At 45.1% G+C, this 19,659-nt stretch overlaps 1 protein-coding gene across 1 annotated transcript in view; it reads left to right on the top strand.

Moving 5' to 3' along the window:
- Positions 1-19,659, top strand: part of AGO4 (argonaute RISC component 4) — a gene marked incomplete in the record, with an annotated part of 1,401,134 nt that overhangs the window by 1,224,019 nt on the left and 157,456 nt on the right. The window contains 1 exon segment of the mRNA XM_044059958.1: positions 900-1,099. Coding sequence (XP_043915893.1) covers positions 900-1,099 — 200 coding nt within the window.

Genomic DNA, 19,659 nt, shown 5'->3' with positions numbered 1-19,659 from the left:
ACATTTGACTGGGGACACATGGCTGAAGTGACAGTCAGTGCAGAAAAATATGGCTGTTTGCATATTCCCTGTGGGCAATGAGAAGCACATACTGCCATGCTCACAGCTTTAATAACCTAATGCATGGAGGCAGAAGAAGTAGAGTGTTGTGCTCACTGTACAATACATACTTATGTAACTAGAGCATGCAGAAGTGTGCTACAGCATGGAGGAAATACTGCAGGCTACTGTAGTCACATTTATGCTCCAGTATGTGTTTTAGGTAATGTTCCCTAGAGAATGTAAAGGGGGTAATGGTCCACACACACCCGATTATAAAGGTACTGCCCAGTGTGCACTGCATTTGTACTGACACTGACATGCCCTCTGGCCAGCCTGTTGCTGATGCCTGCCATACTGCCTGCTGTCTCATGTCCCCTTGGGGACCATGGACATTGTTTTCCCCCTGTGACTGGTTCTTGAAGTTGTAGACATGGCAACACATTCTTCTCTTTGCCCACAGGGAATTTGCAAATAGCCATATTTCTCTGCAGCTAACTGTCACTTCAGCCATGTGTCCCCAGTCAAATGTACTACAGGGAAATGTCTTGCTGCCTAGGCACCTGAACCCGTGTATACCAACCCTAGCCTTGATTTCAAGTTATTGAGATTTTTTGGTGGGTGGGGGGGATCTTAAACATTGAGTTTTAAAATACTTTTTAACTTTGAAAATGGGCAGGTATCTTATGCATAAAAATTGCATACATATTTCATAGGTCTTAATATTTGTCCAGATGTCTGTAGAATCAATATCTAGTTGGAGTGACTGAGCTTTTTTTCGAGATGTTACACATTTCAACAAGTTGTTCAAAGTGTTAAGTAGCTCATTTTAATAATTGTCATATTGCATTGTTTCACAGGGTACCAGCCGTCCTTCACACTATCAAGTTTTGTGGGATGACAATTGTTTTACTGCAGATGAGCTACAACTGCTGACCTATCAGCTGTGTCACACTTACGTGAGGTGCACTCGCTCAGTTTCTATCCCTGCTCCTGCATACTATGCTAGACTTGTAGCCTTTAGAGCACGTTATCATCTTGTTGACAAAGATCATGACAGGTATGTTGTCATTTCCTGAGTGGGTTGTTGCTTATTCACCCTTTTTATATTGCTGATTTATTCATTTGAGTTGTGGGGAGGTCAGCTTGTACTTTCAAACAATGTATGTATGTCTGGAACCAGTTCTGAATGATACCATTCTATCACAGGATGCAGTCCCATTCGTTCACACTGCAAACACACTTAGGAGCAATTTGAACAGTTTACCTGTCTGTGTATCTTCAGGAGAAAACCAGAACCCCCAGCAAGGACTCAGGAGTACAGGAAAATCATGCATGTTTGTACAGGAAGCACAACAACTGGGAAACCAAGCCAAAGGTCCCTGTGCTGTAAGGCAGTAGCACTAACTGCTTCACCAAAAAATCATTGGTAGCCTCACCCTGACTTCACAGTGATAGCTGAACAAGAAACAAAGGTTATTTCATAGGTGTGTTCCAGTGCTGTAGGTTGTAAAAAGAGGATTAAACAATGAGATGTTATGTGATCCTATCTCGCCTACATTCTGTACTGATGGGCTCGGAGCCGATCCCTCGGCTCCGACTCAGCACGCTATGCTATAGAGCGAAGCCTCTTATTGGCTGAGCTATTTCTTATCCCAGGATGCACCACCATTAATCCCCCAGATCTCGTTTGCCACTTACAAGCTAGGACGTGGTCTCAAACTTGGCTGAGCTAAGTACTGTTTTCTTCAAAGTTTCCTGTCAGGAATTTTGATATTCTTACCCCAAAAGCTGTTTTAACAGCTATTGTTGTACGAGTGTGTTTTGCTAACATTTGTTGAGAAAAATTGTGTTTTGGTTTAAGGGAAAGGTTTCCCGTTTAAGTTAGAGGGGCCTTCCCCTATTCTTTATCTACTGTCTTTTGTTTTTTTTCAGGAGGTCAAGTACCTGCTTAAGTTAGAGGGTCTTGGCCCTCCTTTTCAGTATTTTGTCCGGATATTGTGTATTGTCTCGTTTAAAAACAAAAAAACAAAAACAAACTTGGTTTAAAGTTTTCCTTGTGGTAAAATCTCATCACTGAACAGCTACTTTAACTTGTTTTTTTAGTGCCTGTTAGTCAGTATGTCTAAGGAACATAGACCCTCTGGGTTTAAAAAGTGTGCGAGGTGTGGTTACAAAATGTCTATAACTGATGACCACTCCTCGTGCGTATATTGTTTAGGCGCCAAGCACCTACAGGAGTCCTGTAGCGTGTGTCATGCCTTTTCTTCTAGAGTCCTCCAAGAGAGGAAGAATAAATTAATATTAAAAGGGCTGATTAAACCCTCCTTCGAGGAGGCCTTATCTTCCTCTTCCTCTCCTACCAAGAAGAAAAAAGCGTCGACTCCGACCAGTCTGTCGGAACCGACTGCCAAGAAACCTAGGCAGGCTTTTCCATCGGCTCCACGGACTTCGGAGCCGAGGGCGGAACGGTCTGCCTCGATGCCTTCAGTCTCGACTCCTCTGGTTTCGGAGCCGAGGACTAGGGCATCAAGAGGCGGGTCACCTTCATCGGCTCCACTGATTTTGGAGCCGATGAGGGTTGCCGGCTCAGACTCTTCCCCTTCGGCGCCGAAGCCCTCCTCGGCACCGAGGGAAATTGTTTTGAGGTCTCTCTCGGAACCGATAGTAGTTGAATCCATTTGGAGCCGGTCCCCTAGTCCTATGGAGCCGATGGAGAAGTCGGTTCAGACTCGATCGGTGTCATCTAGATCCTCCATGATGTCCGATTCGGACATCGACAGGGTGCTCCTAAGACTTTTCCAGTCTCCGGTGTTCCAAAAGTTAGTTTCGGCTCCAGCCCATTCGGCTTCGGAGCCGATGGTCCACCCTGTTGTTATGGTTCCTCCTCCAACAGCCTCGGCACCGTTGGAGCCAGTGCTGGTGGAGCCGATGGAGGTTTTCGGGTCGGGCCTGACCCTTACTCCAACCCCGGCTCTCGAGTCGGAGTTCGGTACGCGGACCTCCTCTGTCGGCCCCGGGGGGGACGCTTCGGGACTGATGTTTTCGGTCCCAAGCCTTCCTCTCGGTGCATCGGCTGCAGGGGTACCGTCTACCGTTGTGGCCACGGAGGTGGGACCTTCCCAGGATTCTGGTGGTCCCGCCTTCAGGGCCATGAAGAGTGCGTTAGCCAAATCTTCTTTGGCTACCTCCACGGTCTCCCCAGCACCTTCCCTGCATACGGAGACTGGGTCTTTGGCAGTCCCCCTGTCCTTAGACATCGGAGCCCCGGGGCCTGAGGTTACCCCCACTGGGGGTTCCCCCCCTCCTGGAGGTCCCTCTGAAGCTTCTTCGGAGGAACCCCCCAGGAAAAGATCATGCAAGAGGAAGCATGTTGACTCCCCCGATGAGTCTCTCACATCAGACACTGAACTTGATGATGCAGAGGGGTCCCCTAAGTCGTCCTCAGATGATGTCTCCTTTGCAGACATCCTGGAAGCCCTTAAACAACGAGGCGGCTGGCAATCCAAACCCCCTTCTGCTGACGAGTCGGTGTTCCTTAAGGCCTTCGGGGCTCAGCCCTCCGCCTCCTGGGTGTCTCCGCCCTTCGACGAGCTCCTAGATTTGATCTGTCGAAGGGCGTGGGAACACCCAGACTCTGTGGAACTGGTGCCTGCTCGTCCAAATAAGTTCCTGTCAGCACCCCCAGAAAAGGAGTTTTTGATGAAAGGTGTGGCTGTAGATGCCTTGGTGGTGGCATCTGCTACCCAGCAAGATGTAGCAGAGGCTTCGACGTCCATCCATCCTCCTAATAAGGAGTCTAGGAGCATGGATCGGTACGATAAGCGCACCCTAAGTTCAGCGGCCTTTACTTTAAGGTCCCTGAACTATCTAACGCACTTTACCAGATTTCAGAGGGATCTGATTAAGGAACTTTCAGATACCCTCTTGGGTAACCTGCCTGAGCAGCTGGCCCAGACGGTTGGCTCTCAGTTGGCTACGCTGTCATCCATATCATACTCGTCCATGAGGCTCATTTCTTATGCGGCCGAAGGGGCGAGTAGAGCGGGTACAGGCATTGCTCTACGGAGGCAAGCCTGGCTCCGCCTGTGTCATTTTGCGGAGGCCTTTAAGTCTTCCTTTGCTGACGCCCCCTTTGATGGGTCCTCTTTGTTTGGACCCAAGGTAAAGGACACATTGACCCGCTGCGAGCAAGAAGGTAAGACTTTGACTGCTGTAGGGGCACGATTTTCCACTCCCTTTCGGCCTTACCCCAAGGCTAAAAGAGGAGGGAAAATGTGGTTCCATAGATCTCAGAAGTCTTATCCCTCACAGCAGGACGATCCCCCTTCTAGAGGCAGAGGAGGGAGAAATTCTTCTGGAAGACGCCGTCCCAGAGGCGGCAGAGGCCCCCACAACACTGGAGACCGCGAGTCCTTTCGTGGCTCTTCAGCCTTTCACAGTCCCTGAGGGATTGCCCGACTGTGCAGCTCCGGAGCCAGTCGGGGGTCGTTTTTCGAGGCACCTAAAAGCCTGGGAAGGTATCACTCAGGACCGATGGGTGCTTCGAATTATCGCCGGAGGTTACGCCATCCCCTTTTCTCACTCCCCACCTCAGTCCAAAAAAATCCCGGACCCGCCACCCAGTCAACGGGAAATTGCAGCCTCAGAAGTTTCAAAGCTGCTTCAAAAAGGAGTCATCCAACCGGTCCCCGCAGACCAGATCGGATTAGGGACTTAAGATTCATTTTGGTGCCAAAAAAGACCGGGGACTTGAGGCCCATTTTGGATCTCAGCATTCTAAACAGTTCAGTCAAAAAGTCCAAGTTCCGAATGGTCACCCTACAATCCATTCTCCCACTGCTGGAGAAAGGAGTTTGGATGTGCTCCATAGATCTCAAGGACGCTTATTACCATATCATGGTACATCAAGCGTCCAGGAGACATCTGCGCTTCAGCCTAGGAGACAATTTTCAGTTTTGCGCGCTGCCCTTTGGTCTCACCACAGCCCCCAGGGTGTTACCAAATGTTTGGCGGTCGTGACTGCTCACCTGAGAAGTCTAGGATTCCAGGTGTTTCCGTATCTAGATGACTGGCTCCTAACTGCCACCTCCAAGCATCTACTATTGCGGAGCCTACAAGCCACGATATCACTGGGCACTTCCCTTGGAATCACCTTCAATTGGCCAAAGCCTATGTTGCTGCCATTTCAACGCATAAGATTCATCGGAGTAGAGAGAGACTCAAACTGAATGCGGGTCTATCTACCTACGGAAAGGATACAAACCATACAGGCTCAAGTTCGAGCCTTACTTCCCAGATCCAAAGCCCCAGCCAGAATGGTCCTGCAACTATTGGGATCTGTCCGCCACGGTTCTTCTAGTTCCCCTAGCAAGGTTGCACATGAGAATTCTCCAGTGGCTTCTTTCAACTCAGTGGTCCTTTCAGGATCTTCCCTCTCAGTCACCTCATATGGATCACGGAAACCTGCAAACGGGACCTTCGCTGGTGGCTGGTGCCCTCCAATCTGGATCAGGGACGACCCTTTGTTCCACCTCCTCCTGTGGCCACTTTGACTACGGACGCCTCCCAGATGGGGTGGGGGGGGCATTCCCTGGGCAGGTCAGTCCAAGGCAAATGGCATTCGGAAGAGACCCTACTTCATATCAACATCTTAGAAATGAGGGCGGTGCTTCTGTCCCTACAAGCCCTTCACGATTACCTCCCTCAGGGCGTAATTGCTGTTCACTCCGACAACATGTCAGTTGTCTGGTACCTGAACAAGCAGGGAGGGACCAGATCCTACCCCCTTTGCAGAGAGGCCATGAGAGTTTGGGAATGGGCAGTGTCGACCAAACGTTTTCTAGTGGCGACTCATATCCCTGGCAAGTCCAATGTGATAGCCGACAGACTGAGCAGAACTATCCTCTCTCCACACGAGTGGTCTCTGAACATTACGGTTGCAAATCAGATTTTCAGCAAATGGGGAATTCCTTGTTGCGACCTCTTCGCAACCCCGCTGAATGCGAAGTGCAAAAAGTTCTTCTCCCTCACCCCGGCTCCGGGGGAGAGCCCTATGGACGCACTAGCCCATCCGTGGCCCACCGGCTTGCTATATGCTTTTCCCCCAGTTCCCCTCCTTCCCAGAGTGATCCAAAAGGCATCTCACTTGGGGAGCAAAATGATCTTAGTTGCTCCTTACTGGCCTCGTCAGGTATGGTTCCCCTATCTTCGGAAATATGCACTGGAAGGTCCATGGTTCCTGGATCAGATCCCAGACCTATTGGTTCATCAGTCGGGACTACTCCACCAGTCCCTGCACACCTTGAAATTGATGGCTTGGCTCCTCCTTTTCCGACTATAGTCAGGAATCATACCTTAGACCCGGAAGTTGTACACATCTTATCTTTGGCCCACAAGTCTGCTACTAAGAAATTGTATTCTAGCAAATGGAAGAGATTTGCTATTTGGGCTCAACTCCGGGGTCTGGATCCCCATCACTATTCCCGTATCAGAAGTCCTGAAATTTCTAACTTCCCTTTTCAATCAAGGCTCTTCAGTCTCAACCATCAAGGTTCAATTGGCAGCTATCTCCAATTTTCACGAGTCTATAAACCCACCTTTAATGAGCAACAGATTGTGTAAGACCTTCATGAAAGGTGCTGCGCTTTTACGACCTCCAATTTCTCATCCTGCTCCTCCATGGGATCTCGATGTGGTGTTACGTGCCTTAACTTCCTCCCCCTTCGAACCGGCAGCAACATGTGATTTAAAATTTCTATCGTGGAAAACTGCCTTTCTGGTTGCGATTACTTCTGCCAGAAGGGTTTCAGAGCTTCAAGCTTTGTCTGTAAAACCTCCGTACTTGGTTTTTCACAAAGATAGAGTATCTCTCAGGCCAAATTCATCCTTTGTCCCTAAGGTTTGTTCCAGTTTTTGCCTACAACAGTCATGAGAACTTCCAGTCTTCTTTCCAAAGTACTCAAAGCGGAATACATATTCCATACATTAGATGTCCACAGGCAATTGCGTTTTTATTTAGATAGGACCAAACAAACAAGGAAAACGGATCAATTGTTTGTATCCTTTTCGGATAATAAATTGGGCAAAGCCGTCACAAAGGTCACTATTGCCAAATGGATCAGGGACTGTATTACTCAAGCTTATTCCTCTTCTAATAAAGAGCTTACGACCTCTGTCAAAGCTCATTCTACAAGAGCTATGGCTACTTCAATAACATTCCATTCTAAGCTTGCCATTAGTGACATTTGTGCTGCGACTACGTGGTCCTCCCCGCACACTTTCATTTCTCACTACAAATTGGATGTGGCATCTAGGGGACGAGCTTCATTTGGTTCCACAGTGCTCAGGAGTGTTTTCCAGTGAGCCACCCAGGATTTAGGTGCTAGGGACGCTGTCCCATCAGTACAGAATGTAGGCGAGATAGGATCACATAACATCTTTTAGTTATGTACTTACCATAACTTTAGATGTTTGGGATCCATCAAGCCTACATTCCCAATAACCCACCCTCCTTCCCCCTTCCTTGGAGATCAGAGGATATCAGAAGGTCCGAATCCTGTTGTTTCATCTTGAAACATCTGGCAATGTTATATAAACAAGTTGTGTATGTGTGCATGAATGCGGACAAACAAGATCTGGGGGATTAGTGGTGGTGCATCCTGGGATAAGAAATAGCTCAGCCAATAAGAGGCTTCGCTCTATAGCATAGCGTGCTGAGTCGGAGCCGAGGGATCGGCTCCGAGCCCATCAGTACAGAATGTAGGCGAGATGGATCCCAAACATCTAAAGTTATGGTAAGTACATAACTAAAAGTTTGTTTAGCTGTCATCTTGCCAGCAAAATTATATTGCCACCACTCCTTACATTAGTCTGAGTTACCCAAGACTAAATGAGAGGTGCTAGGTTGCTCATGGAGGAGGGGGGTAATTGAATCAAATGCGTTGCTAAGGTGAGGTGAAGTGGGAACTGCCTTGGGTGCAAGCTGTTAGGAAATTGTGATCAAGAGATGCCAATGGATTGGTGGTGCATTGTGATAAAGCATTTATGGACTGCAGGACTCGTGCATCACTTTGTGTGTGGTTTAAGTTGTGCAGTCCATCTACTTGCTGCAAAAGTATCAAGTGGGTTGCTGTAATTTTAAAAAACAAAAATGTCCTGCTTCAGGACTAATTATTCTAACATGCAGTTGGGGGGGGGGGGGTGACAGATTGAGGAATTGCTATGGGGTAGATAAATTCAGTCCAGAACCATAGTTTATGTGGTGAGTAAAGTTCCTTGATCATTGGTGTGTGCATTCATATCAGAATTGACAGGTTGGCAGTAAAGCAGTGGTGGAATATAATTTAATGTTTTAATTGGGTAACTGGGCTGAGCATATCTCTTTTTTTTTTTTCTAAGACCTGACCCTTGCAGTGTCCAGAATGTCTGTTATGATCGTTTCAATGTGTCACAATCACTGTTCAGTAAATTAAGAAGTTAAGAAAAGATTGCATGTGAAATGTAACATTAAGCATGTGCTGTACGTGCTACTACTGCACTGAGGAAAGCTGCAGTGAAACAAAGGTGTGGATCAGGACTGGTTGTACCATTTGCTTAAAAAAAATGACATGGTAATTAGGGAAATGCATAATAAATGTTAGAATTATGTGAACTATAGGAACAGCTGATATTTGTAGGTTAGCAAAGAACTGCTCATGTTCAGGAATATTGATTAGATAGTGAGGAAAGATTATTTCATTGTTTGACACTAAGTAGTGAAGGCTCCATTAATTTTTCTTATACCAGCCAAGTATTCTCTACTAATGTGCAGCCAGATAATTTTGCATGGAAGTATTACAGCACCTGATATGTACAGTTTACCTTGGCATTGTCTGTACAGAACTTTCCAGCTATTTCCCTATATTTCCTTTGATCTCTCATCATTTCACACACTACTTTACTGATGTAATTTCCATTCTTCTCAGCTGTCCAGATTTTCTGGTGATATTTTTGATCTGTTCCTCAAAATTTGTGGTTTTCTGGCAAATCATTGAGGAATGAAGTCATTAAATGACTTGTCATTTCAGTTTCAGACTTCATATCCTTCAGAAAAATGCATGCTAACGCACAACTTTTTATTCCAGCAAGTTTAAAAGCAGTATTTAAAATTTGTCCCTATTTTGGGCCTTTGTCTCTCTCCCCCCCCCCCATTATTTTTGGTTTTGTCCAGATTTCTTGGGTTAATAGGTTGAGAGCGATGGTCATTTCTGAGTCAGTTTAACCACTGCAAGCTCGCATACCTTTTAAATGATCCTGTATGAAATTAAATGATTTGGAAGTAGCATAAGACGGTTTGTCCCCAGCATGTTATATAGCTGTCATACGTCCTTTGTGGGCATGTGAAATGCGTCTTATGTCATGCCCATTCTGTCAGCAAATGTTTGCCACTTGCTTCACTGTATTTATTTCAGCCTGTAGGAGAAAGGTTGAGTTTTGCATCTTGTGCTTATCTGTATTTTTGGTGCATCAAATTCCTGCTGAAAGACACTGACATGTGGAAGGATAAAACCCTGACTCATCCTGGTTTGATTAGCAGCAGGGGGTCTGGAAGGACTGAGGGTGGGAATGAGTCTGTCAAGTCACCTCCACCCCATCCTTCCAATGTATCTGTGACTCTTGGATCTCATTATCTTTCTTAGGGACAGTCCGTTTCAGAGAGCCTCAAACCACACCTTACTCAAGGTACCAAAGACACTTCTGACTCTACAGCTCCTTCACCAAATGAAGAGCACAGATAGTGCAGGAGGAGCTACTCAGACTCCCATCTGTGTTTTTTTTTTCTCTAAGGACACTGAACTTGATGAGGGTAGGGTCACCCATATCTTCCCTGAAGGCACCTCATCTGGTTAATTAATGGAGCTGTTGAAACAGCGTTGGAATTGCCCAACTGATATCTTTTCCACTGAAGTGTACTTTGAGGCCTTTGGAGCAGACCCATCTACCTCTTTGGTGGATCCTCCTGCTGTGGCAAGCTTATTGACGTTTCCCAGAGGGCTTGGTAGGGTTGTAATGTGATGTAACCTATCCCACTCAAACCAGCTAAGGTGCTTGACCCTCCCAGGGATCACCCACACTGGAGCAAAAGACCACTTGTGGATTCTGTTATTGTGACAGCCACAAAGAAAGCTGTCGAGGAGAGTTCCACAGTTCATGCTTGGAAGTAGAAGTCTAGAGAGAGTGTTGTGGGAAGCATGTATATGCTTCGGTAACTTTTTACCTTTGATCATTAAATAACATCTCTCGTATCACCAAATTCCAGACGGAATTGTCCAATAAAATTGTACTGTCTTAGGAGACCTCATTCAACAGGGACAAGGAAATCCATGGAGTCACAGCTGACTACCATATTACAGTAATTCGTGCCATGAGGCTGGCTTCCAATGCAGCATATGAAGCATCTAGAGCAGCAGATATTGGCCTTGCACCAAGTCGTCATGCTTGGCTGCAGCTGTGATTTCTCCAAGAACTTTAAGGCATCCTTCCTTAATGGCCTTTATGATGAGTCCTCTCTTTTCGGACCCAAAATAAAAGATAATTTTTCGAGGAGTGAGCAAGGGGACAAGATTGGCAGCATGAAGGACTAAAGCTCCCATTTCCTGAGCAAAGGGTACAGGGTTGGAGTCTTTATCCACTTTCATTTGCCTGCTGTGCAAATTGGAGCAAGTCACTTAGCCAGCCACTGCTTTTGAGCAATTGAAAATTTGGGCCAGGCTCCTTAATGGTTTCCTGGACTGCAAGCCTAGTAAATACATATGAGCCCAAAACATTGTGTGTAGTAGGAGTTAATTTCTCTACCACTCAAAGACCTTTTTCCAGGAATCAGAAGGAATGGGGGAAGTGGCTCTGGTTCAGGAAGTCCCACCATTTTGCTAGTGACTCCTCTTTTGAAAGAGCCACCAGAGGCAGAGGTGGTCCACAAAATCAAGGGTTTAGAGGTCCCTTTACCAGAAAACCCTTTTACCGTTCCAGAAAGCTTGCAAGGTTTTCTCCTCGTAGAGGCAGTTGAGGATACTTGTCTGTTCACCTGGAAAAACTGTATGGCCCTTACAAAGGATTTGTAGATGAGAATAATATCTGGAGACTGCTTAATTCCATTCCATTTGGAACCATTCCCTTTCTACAAAGCCTTTCCTCGTTTTCTATCCTAACAGAAGGGCCACAGCCCAAGAAAATTTTCAGCTGCTAGTCATCCATGAGGTCCCACCAAAATACAGAGGATCTGGAATCTACTCAAGGTTCTTTTTATTTTTAAAAAACAAAAAAAGATCTTGGGCCTGTTTTGGACCTCAGCAGTCTGAATATCTGTAAAGATCTTCCATGAGGTGCCACCAGAACAGGGGATCTGGAGTCTACTCAAGGTTCTTTTTGCTCTCAGTAAAGAGCTAAGACCTTGCCCCATTTTGGACCTTGCAGTCTAAACATGTTTGTAAAGAAGACAAAGTTCTAGATGGTCATGGTGCAGTCCATTCTTACTGTTCTGAAGAAGGGAGATTGGATGTGGTCTCTAGACATTCAGGGTTCCTGTTATGTGGAAACTGCATGACAGTCCAGAAGGTAACTGCTTCTGGCTGGGGAGCGGTTATCTATTCAGCACCCAGCCATTCAGCCCCCCCCCCCAAGTGTTTACGAAATGCATGGCATTGGTGGTAGTACACTTCAAGCAGTAGAGGTCCCAGGTATTCCCATATTTGAATGACTGGCTTCATACTGCAGGCACAAAATAACCTTTAATCCAAGCAATAGATTATTTGATTCGGTTAGGTCGGTTCTTGGCAGTTCCTATGAACTATGGAAAATCAACCTTACAGACCACTCATTCATTGGACTTCATAGGTTGTCATCTAGACACAGTATTACAAATTGCCAACTACCACTGACAAGGCTGATATCCCTTCCATCTACCGACATAAAAGTTTGTCACTGTTTCAAATGAACTAGTGTCTACTCCCTAGCTCACTGGACTCCATGGCTGCTTCCTTAACACTTGTCCTTCATGCATGGTTTTGCATGAGAGTTCTACAGTAGATCCTTTCAGTCCAGTAGGTCCCCATTAACACATTTTCTCCGCCATCCAATCATGCTTTCCTCCATTGTGGTTCCGCATATCTTGCTGGGATAACCTCACCACTGATAATGCAAGGGCATCCATTTGTCCTTACTTTTTTTTAAGGACACTGTCACCATGGAAACCTCCCTATTGGAGTAGGGATGAATTTTGAGGGGTAAGAAAGTTTAATTTATGTGGACCAGTCAATAGGCCCATCTTCACCTTAACATTGCAGAGATTAGGGCAGCCCTCCAAGTTTTACATGCATGTTGGGGCCTTCTCCTCACTGTGTGGTTTCTCTGCAAACAGACAATACCTCACTGGTCTGTAACATCATCAAACAGGGAACCCATGCCTATCTGCTGTGTCAAGAATCCATGAGAATATGTTGGTTAGTAGCATCTTCTCGGTGCTTTCTCATGGCAAAGCAGATTACACGTCAATCCAGTATTCCAGTAGGCAGACTGAGACGATGCATTTTCGTGAAGCAACAGCGATTTTCAGCAACTGGGGCCAGCCTTACTACAATCTTTTTGCCCCCCCCCCCAATAAGTGCAACAGCTATTTTGCCTTTGTTCCTCACAGGGACAATCATCAAGGGACACTCTTCTCCATACCTGGCCATCTGGTCTTTGTTTTCCCACCAGTTCCATTAATGACAAAGCTCCTACAGAAAGCTTCCATGTGCGAGGCAAAAGTAGTCTTTATTGCCCAGTTTTGGACCTGACTAGTTTGGTTCCTTTACTTATATTGTCTCATTGTCTGACCCCCTTTGGTCCTGGATCCCCTTCCTGAAATATTGTCTCACCCAAAGTCTCAAAATAGTCACATGGTTTCTCCAGTTCCAATGATGTCCAGAGATCCTTTACCTTCTAGAGTGGTACACATTATTTCCATATCACAAACTTTCCACTAGAAAAATTTACAAAATTAAATTGAAAAGATTTTCAGTATGGCCAGTGAAGAATGGGCTTGACACCCCTTCATTTTTCATTCTGGACTTTTTGGCAGGCATTGTACTCTAGGGCCAACTATTCTGCTTTTAAAGTTCAGTTAGATATTTCTGATTTTCATGAGGGAATAAATCACTAATTTATAGTATCTCTGAAAGTTTCAAACTTTTCTCAAGGCCACCTGTGATGGCCCAGCACTGGCCCAGTAATCAAGGAGCCTCAATCCTCACCACTAGCTCCAGTGGGAGGATGTACACTTGGGAGGATGACAAATACACACACAGTAAAGTGCAGTTTCCCTTAAGAGCACACAGAGATCAGTGTCTGGGGCTGGTTTCTTCTTCTTTCTCCAGATCCCCCAATAAGACTCCCTACTGGCACAGCTGTAAGGTTGAGATCTCAGCTGAGTGGCCAAACCAAGTTCTCTAGTACCCTCTCTGTCCAACCAGTTCTTCATGTCCCTGCCCAAGTAGGTGACACACACTTTGAGATTTGATTTATATGCAAATACAAGCACACACACTCCTGGAAAAAGCTGAAATAGGTTTACTAGCTATGCCCCCTTCTGCCCATACTTATAAGGTAGTTTCCACTGCCTCCAGCAACTACTTATCAGTTACTTTAAGGCCCTTAACAGAGGATGTCCAATCCTACTGTATTATGTTGCTATTAATACAAATGGTAGTTTGACCAAGAGCAAGGCTATTTAGGAGTGGCCTGTACAGTGTCACCAAATATGCAAGTACTCTAAAAGCTTAAATATCTCGATAAACAGACCAACCACAATTAAAAGGTTTAAATATATTTAATAATAAAGAACAAGGCAAATACTCACTATACAAACAGTTACTTCAGAGTTCAAAATATTTAAAATGACATTGCAGGACAGTCTCAGAGAAAACATCTAAGCTATACTTTACTATATTCTTATCTGAATCTAAAAGGGCAATGCCTTAAAAACTAACTTGCAGCAAGACCAGTGCAGAAGGTGGTAATGAGTGGATGTTCTTGTTAGGTCAAAGACAAAATACAAAATGCCCAGCCTCTCTCTGAAAGAGTTCTTAAATTGATATCAAATATTACTGCTGGGTAGGTTGGATGGCATCACTTTTTGTCACATGATTTCAGTTCCCAAGCTAAACCTCCTTAGTCAGAAACTAACAGAATTGTAGCATCTCCTTGTAAAAAATGCATATATCTCGGATATTTGCAGATCCTGGAAGTCTCAAAATAAAACACTTCTACATCCTAAACCTAGTAATTCTCTTTCAAGACGATACAAAAAACTTGTAGCTCTAGACATTGTCTGCTACTGCACTGAAAGTGAGAGATAACATCTCTTATGTGGTTATGAAACAATTTAGCCAACTTTTTTCTCTGAATTCTTTTTCAAGTTAACCTCCTGTGTTGCAGTTTCTATTAAACATGTACATCTTAATAGTCACAATAGTGCAGGTATATTCCTGCCCTATTCCAGTAGGGAATGCTGTGGTTACATTTTAGCTCCGTACTGTACGCACACTTCTTTATAAATCATATCAATATCCACAAATGAACTGCGGTGGTGGTGCTGCGGTAGCATTGTCGCCTCACAGTAAGACGTTGTCCTGTTCGATTCTCAGCTAGACTGTCTTCTGTGTGGAGACATGCGTGAATGGGCGTACCTTCGTTGAAGGTTGTGAGAGCTGGCAACTCAGCACATAAAAATCTACTGTCAGTCATTAGCGGACCGGAGTTCCGCTGTGGCAACCCTAACCGGGAAAAGACGAAGGACGCAACATCAGTATTCACAAATGACGGATTTTTTTTTTTACAAAATTCGTTAGCTGGGCTGGCAGTGTTTCCCTTTGTCACACTTCTTCCCCCAAAAAAACTCTAGCTACTTTTTAGGTGACCCATGAGAAACTCTGCTTGAGAGGCATGAGCCTATTTGGGAATACCTTACCCCATTCCCTGTCTTGAGAGTCCATCTGCGTTGGCATTGCTAATGCCACTGCAGTGCTGCATTGTCATTTCATATACCTGCAACCCTAGGCTCCACCTTAATAACTTGGCATTTTGCTGGCTGGCTTGATGTAGCCATGTTAAGGGATTGTGGTCTGTAACCACAGTGAATTTCCTTCTGTACAGATAAGGCTGAAGTTTCTGCAGTGCCCACACTATGGCTGGACGTTCCTTTTCTACAGCTGCGTAACATTTCTCCCTGGGTTGGAGCCTACTACTGAGATATACCACTGGGTGCTCTTCTCCCTCTGAGGAGACCTGGCTGAGTAAAGCCCCCCCACCCCATGGTTTGAAGCATCCACCTGCACAACAAATTATTTGCTGTAATCTGGACTGGCTAACACAAGGGGTCCTCCCAAAGCTTCTTTAAGCTTCTGGAATGCCAGTTCACATGCTGGGGTCCACACTACCTTATCTGGCTTGTTTTTCCTTGTCAGGTCTGTGAGGGGAGCAGCTATGGTACTATAATTGGGGAAAAACATTATGCAGTACTCTGCTGTCCTTAAGAATGCCCTCAACTATTTTTTGGTAACCGGGCAGGCCATGCCTCAATGGCCTCTACTTTACTTTGGCAGGTTCTGGCCTGATCTTACCACTCCCCACTCTGTCCCAGGTAGGATACCACTGCCATACTCACCTGACACTTACTGGGCTTAATGGTCAACCCTGTCCTCTGTAGTCTCCTCAGCACCTCCCTGACATGCTGAAGGTGCTTTTGCCAAGAATGGTTGTAGATGGCAATATCATCCAGGTAAGCAAGGGTGAGATCTCCTGCTTCTGCTAGAAGATGATTTTACCAGTCTCTGGAAAGTCGCTGGGACATTTTTCATCCCAAAGGGCATCTTCGTTAACTCCTATAAGCCGAAAGGAGTCGCAAAGGCTAACCTGTCTAGCACTGGGAGTCAAGGGCACCTGCCAGTAACCCTTGGTAAGATCAATAGTGGTAAGATACTTAGCCCCACCCCGCTACTCTAGGGTTTCATCTGTTGTAGACATGAGGTAAGCAACTGACTATGTGTGGTTATTTAATTTCCTGCAGTCCACACACAACCTGGTGCTGCCATTCGTCTTTGGTACCAGCACCACTGGGGAGGCCTAGGGATTGCTGGACTCCCGGGATTACCCCTAGTTCTAACATTTCCTGTATCTCTTCCCACAGAGTCTGTCAGGCAGCCTATAAAGGGGCCTGCATAATAGACCTTTGGGGTCCTGTATCCACATGGTGCTGCACCCTGATTTCCCAGTGAACATGTCCCCAGACTCCTGTAACACTGCTCAGATTTCTCGAACCTGAGTAGTGGATAGCTGCTGGGGACTTTGCTACCCCTTCCACTGAGGTGGCAATCCAAGCCTCACTGTTGAGATCATTCACCAGATCCCCCTCAGACTCCTCCTATCCACTGCAAATCCACCTATCCACTGCAAATACACAGCATACAAGGGCCTCTCTATCATGGTAAGGTTTCATCATGGTAACATGGTGCAATTTATGCCCCTGCTTCCTGCCTAGCAGTTCTATCATGTAGTTAACATCACTGACCTTCCTTACCACCTTGAAGGGTCCTTCCCAAGTTGATTGCAGCTTATTGTGTCTGACAACCACCTTGAAGGGTCCTTCCCAAGTTGATTGCAGCTTATTGTGTCTGACAGGAATGAGAACCATAATCTGCTGCCCTTACAGTATACTCTAGTTTGAGCATTCTTGTCATACCAGACCTTTCTCTGCTGTTAGGCTTCTGTCAGGTTCTCCTGGGCCAAGCCCATGAGTTCCCTGAGCCTTGTCCTGACGTTTAGGACATGTGCCACAACAGTCTCCTTGTGGGATTCACATTTAACCTCCCACTCAACTCGAATCAGATCTAGAGGTCCCCTCATCCTGTGCCCATACATCAACTCAAAGGGTGAAAAACCTGTGGATTCCTGGGGAACCACTCTGTAAGCAAACAACAGATGGGGAAAATGTTTGTCCCACTTCCTCTTGAACTGGTCTGCAAATGCCCTTAGCGTGATCTGCAGTGAAGAGTTTAACCTCTCAACAGGACCATTTAGTCTGGGGATGGTAGAGGGTGGTCTTTAGGTACTTCACCCTGCAGTGCTTCCACAGACAAGCCAGCAGGTCTGAAGTGAAATTGGCACCTCTGTCCGTCAGTATTTCTTTTGGGAAATCTACCCTGTTGAAAATCTTTAACAAAGCATGTTATTTATTTATTTTATTTATTTATTTATTTATTTTATTTTACATTTGTTGACCGGGCTAGTCTAGCTGGATATATGTCCATTTTCAGTAGAGGCCTGGGGAGAAAAGCTCCACACATTTCAAATAAAGTTCACATCTACAGAAGTACATATTTAGAATGCATTCACCGTAAAGAAAACAAATTTTAAGAGGTCACAAATTTATAAAGTATATATAAAAAAAACTACAACATATTTGACTAGACTTAGTACAATTACTAATGAAGTTATAATTAAATGTTGGGAAAGAATAATAGCTAAAAGAAAAGTATAGTATAAATGTAGATAAGAGAGGAAGATAAAAGGAAAGTGAAATGGAGAAGCAGTTGAGTAATACATCTAGTAGTATGTGTCACTTTTTTGAGAATACAGTAATAAGTAAGACTGTGATGGAGAGGAAGAATAGTAGTTGAGGTGAAATTATTTCAGATACGAGAAGGTAAGGTTGAATCAAGTAATAAGAGTAAGTTGGTCAGTCAAGTTTAGTACAAGGGCACATCCAGTGTTTTCAGGAAGAGTTTAAGTTTATTTTTAAACAGAGTAATAGAGAGAAGTGTGGAAAGTTCAGAGGGAAGTAGGTTCCAGGTTTTTCCAACAGTATTAGAGAAGAGAGAATCTCCAGCTCTATTGCTTGATTTATTGATATATACAAGAAGTTTTTGTGAAGATCTTGGGGACTTCAGGTTATAATAGCGGTGTGAATAAGGTTAGATAGGATGGGTGTTTTGGCAGGTTGATAAAGTATTTTATGGGCGATGGCCAGTTGATTAAATTTCAGCTGCTGCTGTAATTCAAGCCACCCTAGATGCTTTAGATCAATACAGTGGTGTGTTCTGAATGGGTTACCTGTGGCAAACCTGGCTATGCTATTGTAGAAGTTTTCTAGTTTCTTAAGGTTGTTTTTTGACAGATTGGTAAATATGGGTGAGGCATATAGAAGGGTAGAGATTAGATGGGTATGGGCAATAGTTATTGTAGTTGCAGGAGTGAGGAAGGGTTTGATCCTATAGAGAGAGCCTATTTTTTATTAGTAGTTTTGAAAATGTTGTTGATATGGGCGTCAAAGTTAAAGTTGTTGTCTATGGTGATACCTAGCAGTTTGGTAGTAAGATCTTGGGATATGAGTGCACCATTATTGGATGTTGCAGTGAAGTCTATTGGGGGAGATTTACTGTTAGGTATAAAAAGGAGGTTTAGTTTTTTTTAGGGTTTAATAGGGGACAGCGTTTTGTAAACCATAGTTCTACAGAGTTAAATACGTCTTGAGAAAGGGAGTGAAGTTCTGATACAGATGTGGCTGAGCATATAAGTGTGGAGTCATCAGCATATTGTATACATGTAGCTTGGGGAACTACTTGGTGAAGGTCATTGATGAATATAGAAAACAGGAGAGGGGCCCAGTATGGACCCCTGAGGGACACCAGTATTAACAGGCAGATGGGTAGAAAGAATAGTGTTCCAGAGCACAGCTTGATGCCTGTTAAGTAGGAATGGAACCATTTTATAGCTAGTGGGTCAAGAGACAGAGATTTGAGAATGTTTGAGTATAGTGTGATTTACCATGTCGAAAGCCTTGGACAGGTCAATGAAAAGTGCAGAGGAAAGATGCCACCTTTTCTGCCTCAGTGGAGGACAGACCCCACCGCCTCAGGGTATCTGGTAGCATAACCTATTACCACTAGGATATACTTTTTCCCTGTGGAACATTGGGTACTCAGAGGCTCCACAATATCCATGGGTACCCTCTGAAATGGCTCCTCAATCATAGGCAAAACCATTACAGGAGCTTTCATCTGGTCTCCTGCCTTGCTTACCTTTTGTCACTGCTCACAGGTCCTGCGGTACCCCTGTTACATCTCTAGAAATCCCAGGCCAATAAAAGTTCTGTATGATACGTCTCTGTACATTTTTATGCCCATATGACCTGCAAAGGGAATATCATGGGCTATGGCCAGAAGTGCCAGATGGTAGGCTCTGGGCACTACCAAATGCTGTATTCTCTCACCCTCTAGCCCTCCCTCAGGGATCTACTCTCTATACAGTAACCCTTTTGTCCCAGTGTACAGATTCCCCCTTCCCTTGAAAATCAAGTGCCTTACTAGCTACCTCCCTCATGCCTTGTAGTGTAGAGTCTGAGAGCACAGCCTGTCTCAACTCTCTTGGTAACACTTCTCAGCTCCCCTTCCACAGGAAGTCTGGTATTGTCTGACAGCGGTGCCGCACTGTCAGCCTGGGTACTTCTAATCACCTCTGACCTTCCAATCACTGTGTCCAAGGGAACATCAGTACCCACAAGCAGATGTGGCTCCATCTTCAGTCTCACTGCTACAGGGTAGCTCC

The sequence above is a fragment of the Protopterus annectens genome, chromosome 1.part2 (assembly GCF_019279795.1).
Source record: "Protopterus annectens isolate FY-2018-M chromosome 1.part2, PAN1.0, whole genome shotgun sequence".
Classification (NCBI taxonomy): Eukaryota; Metazoa; Chordata; order Ceratodontiformes; family Protopteridae; genus Protopterus; species Protopterus annectens.
This window is presented reverse-complemented; position numbering and strand designations above follow the sequence as displayed.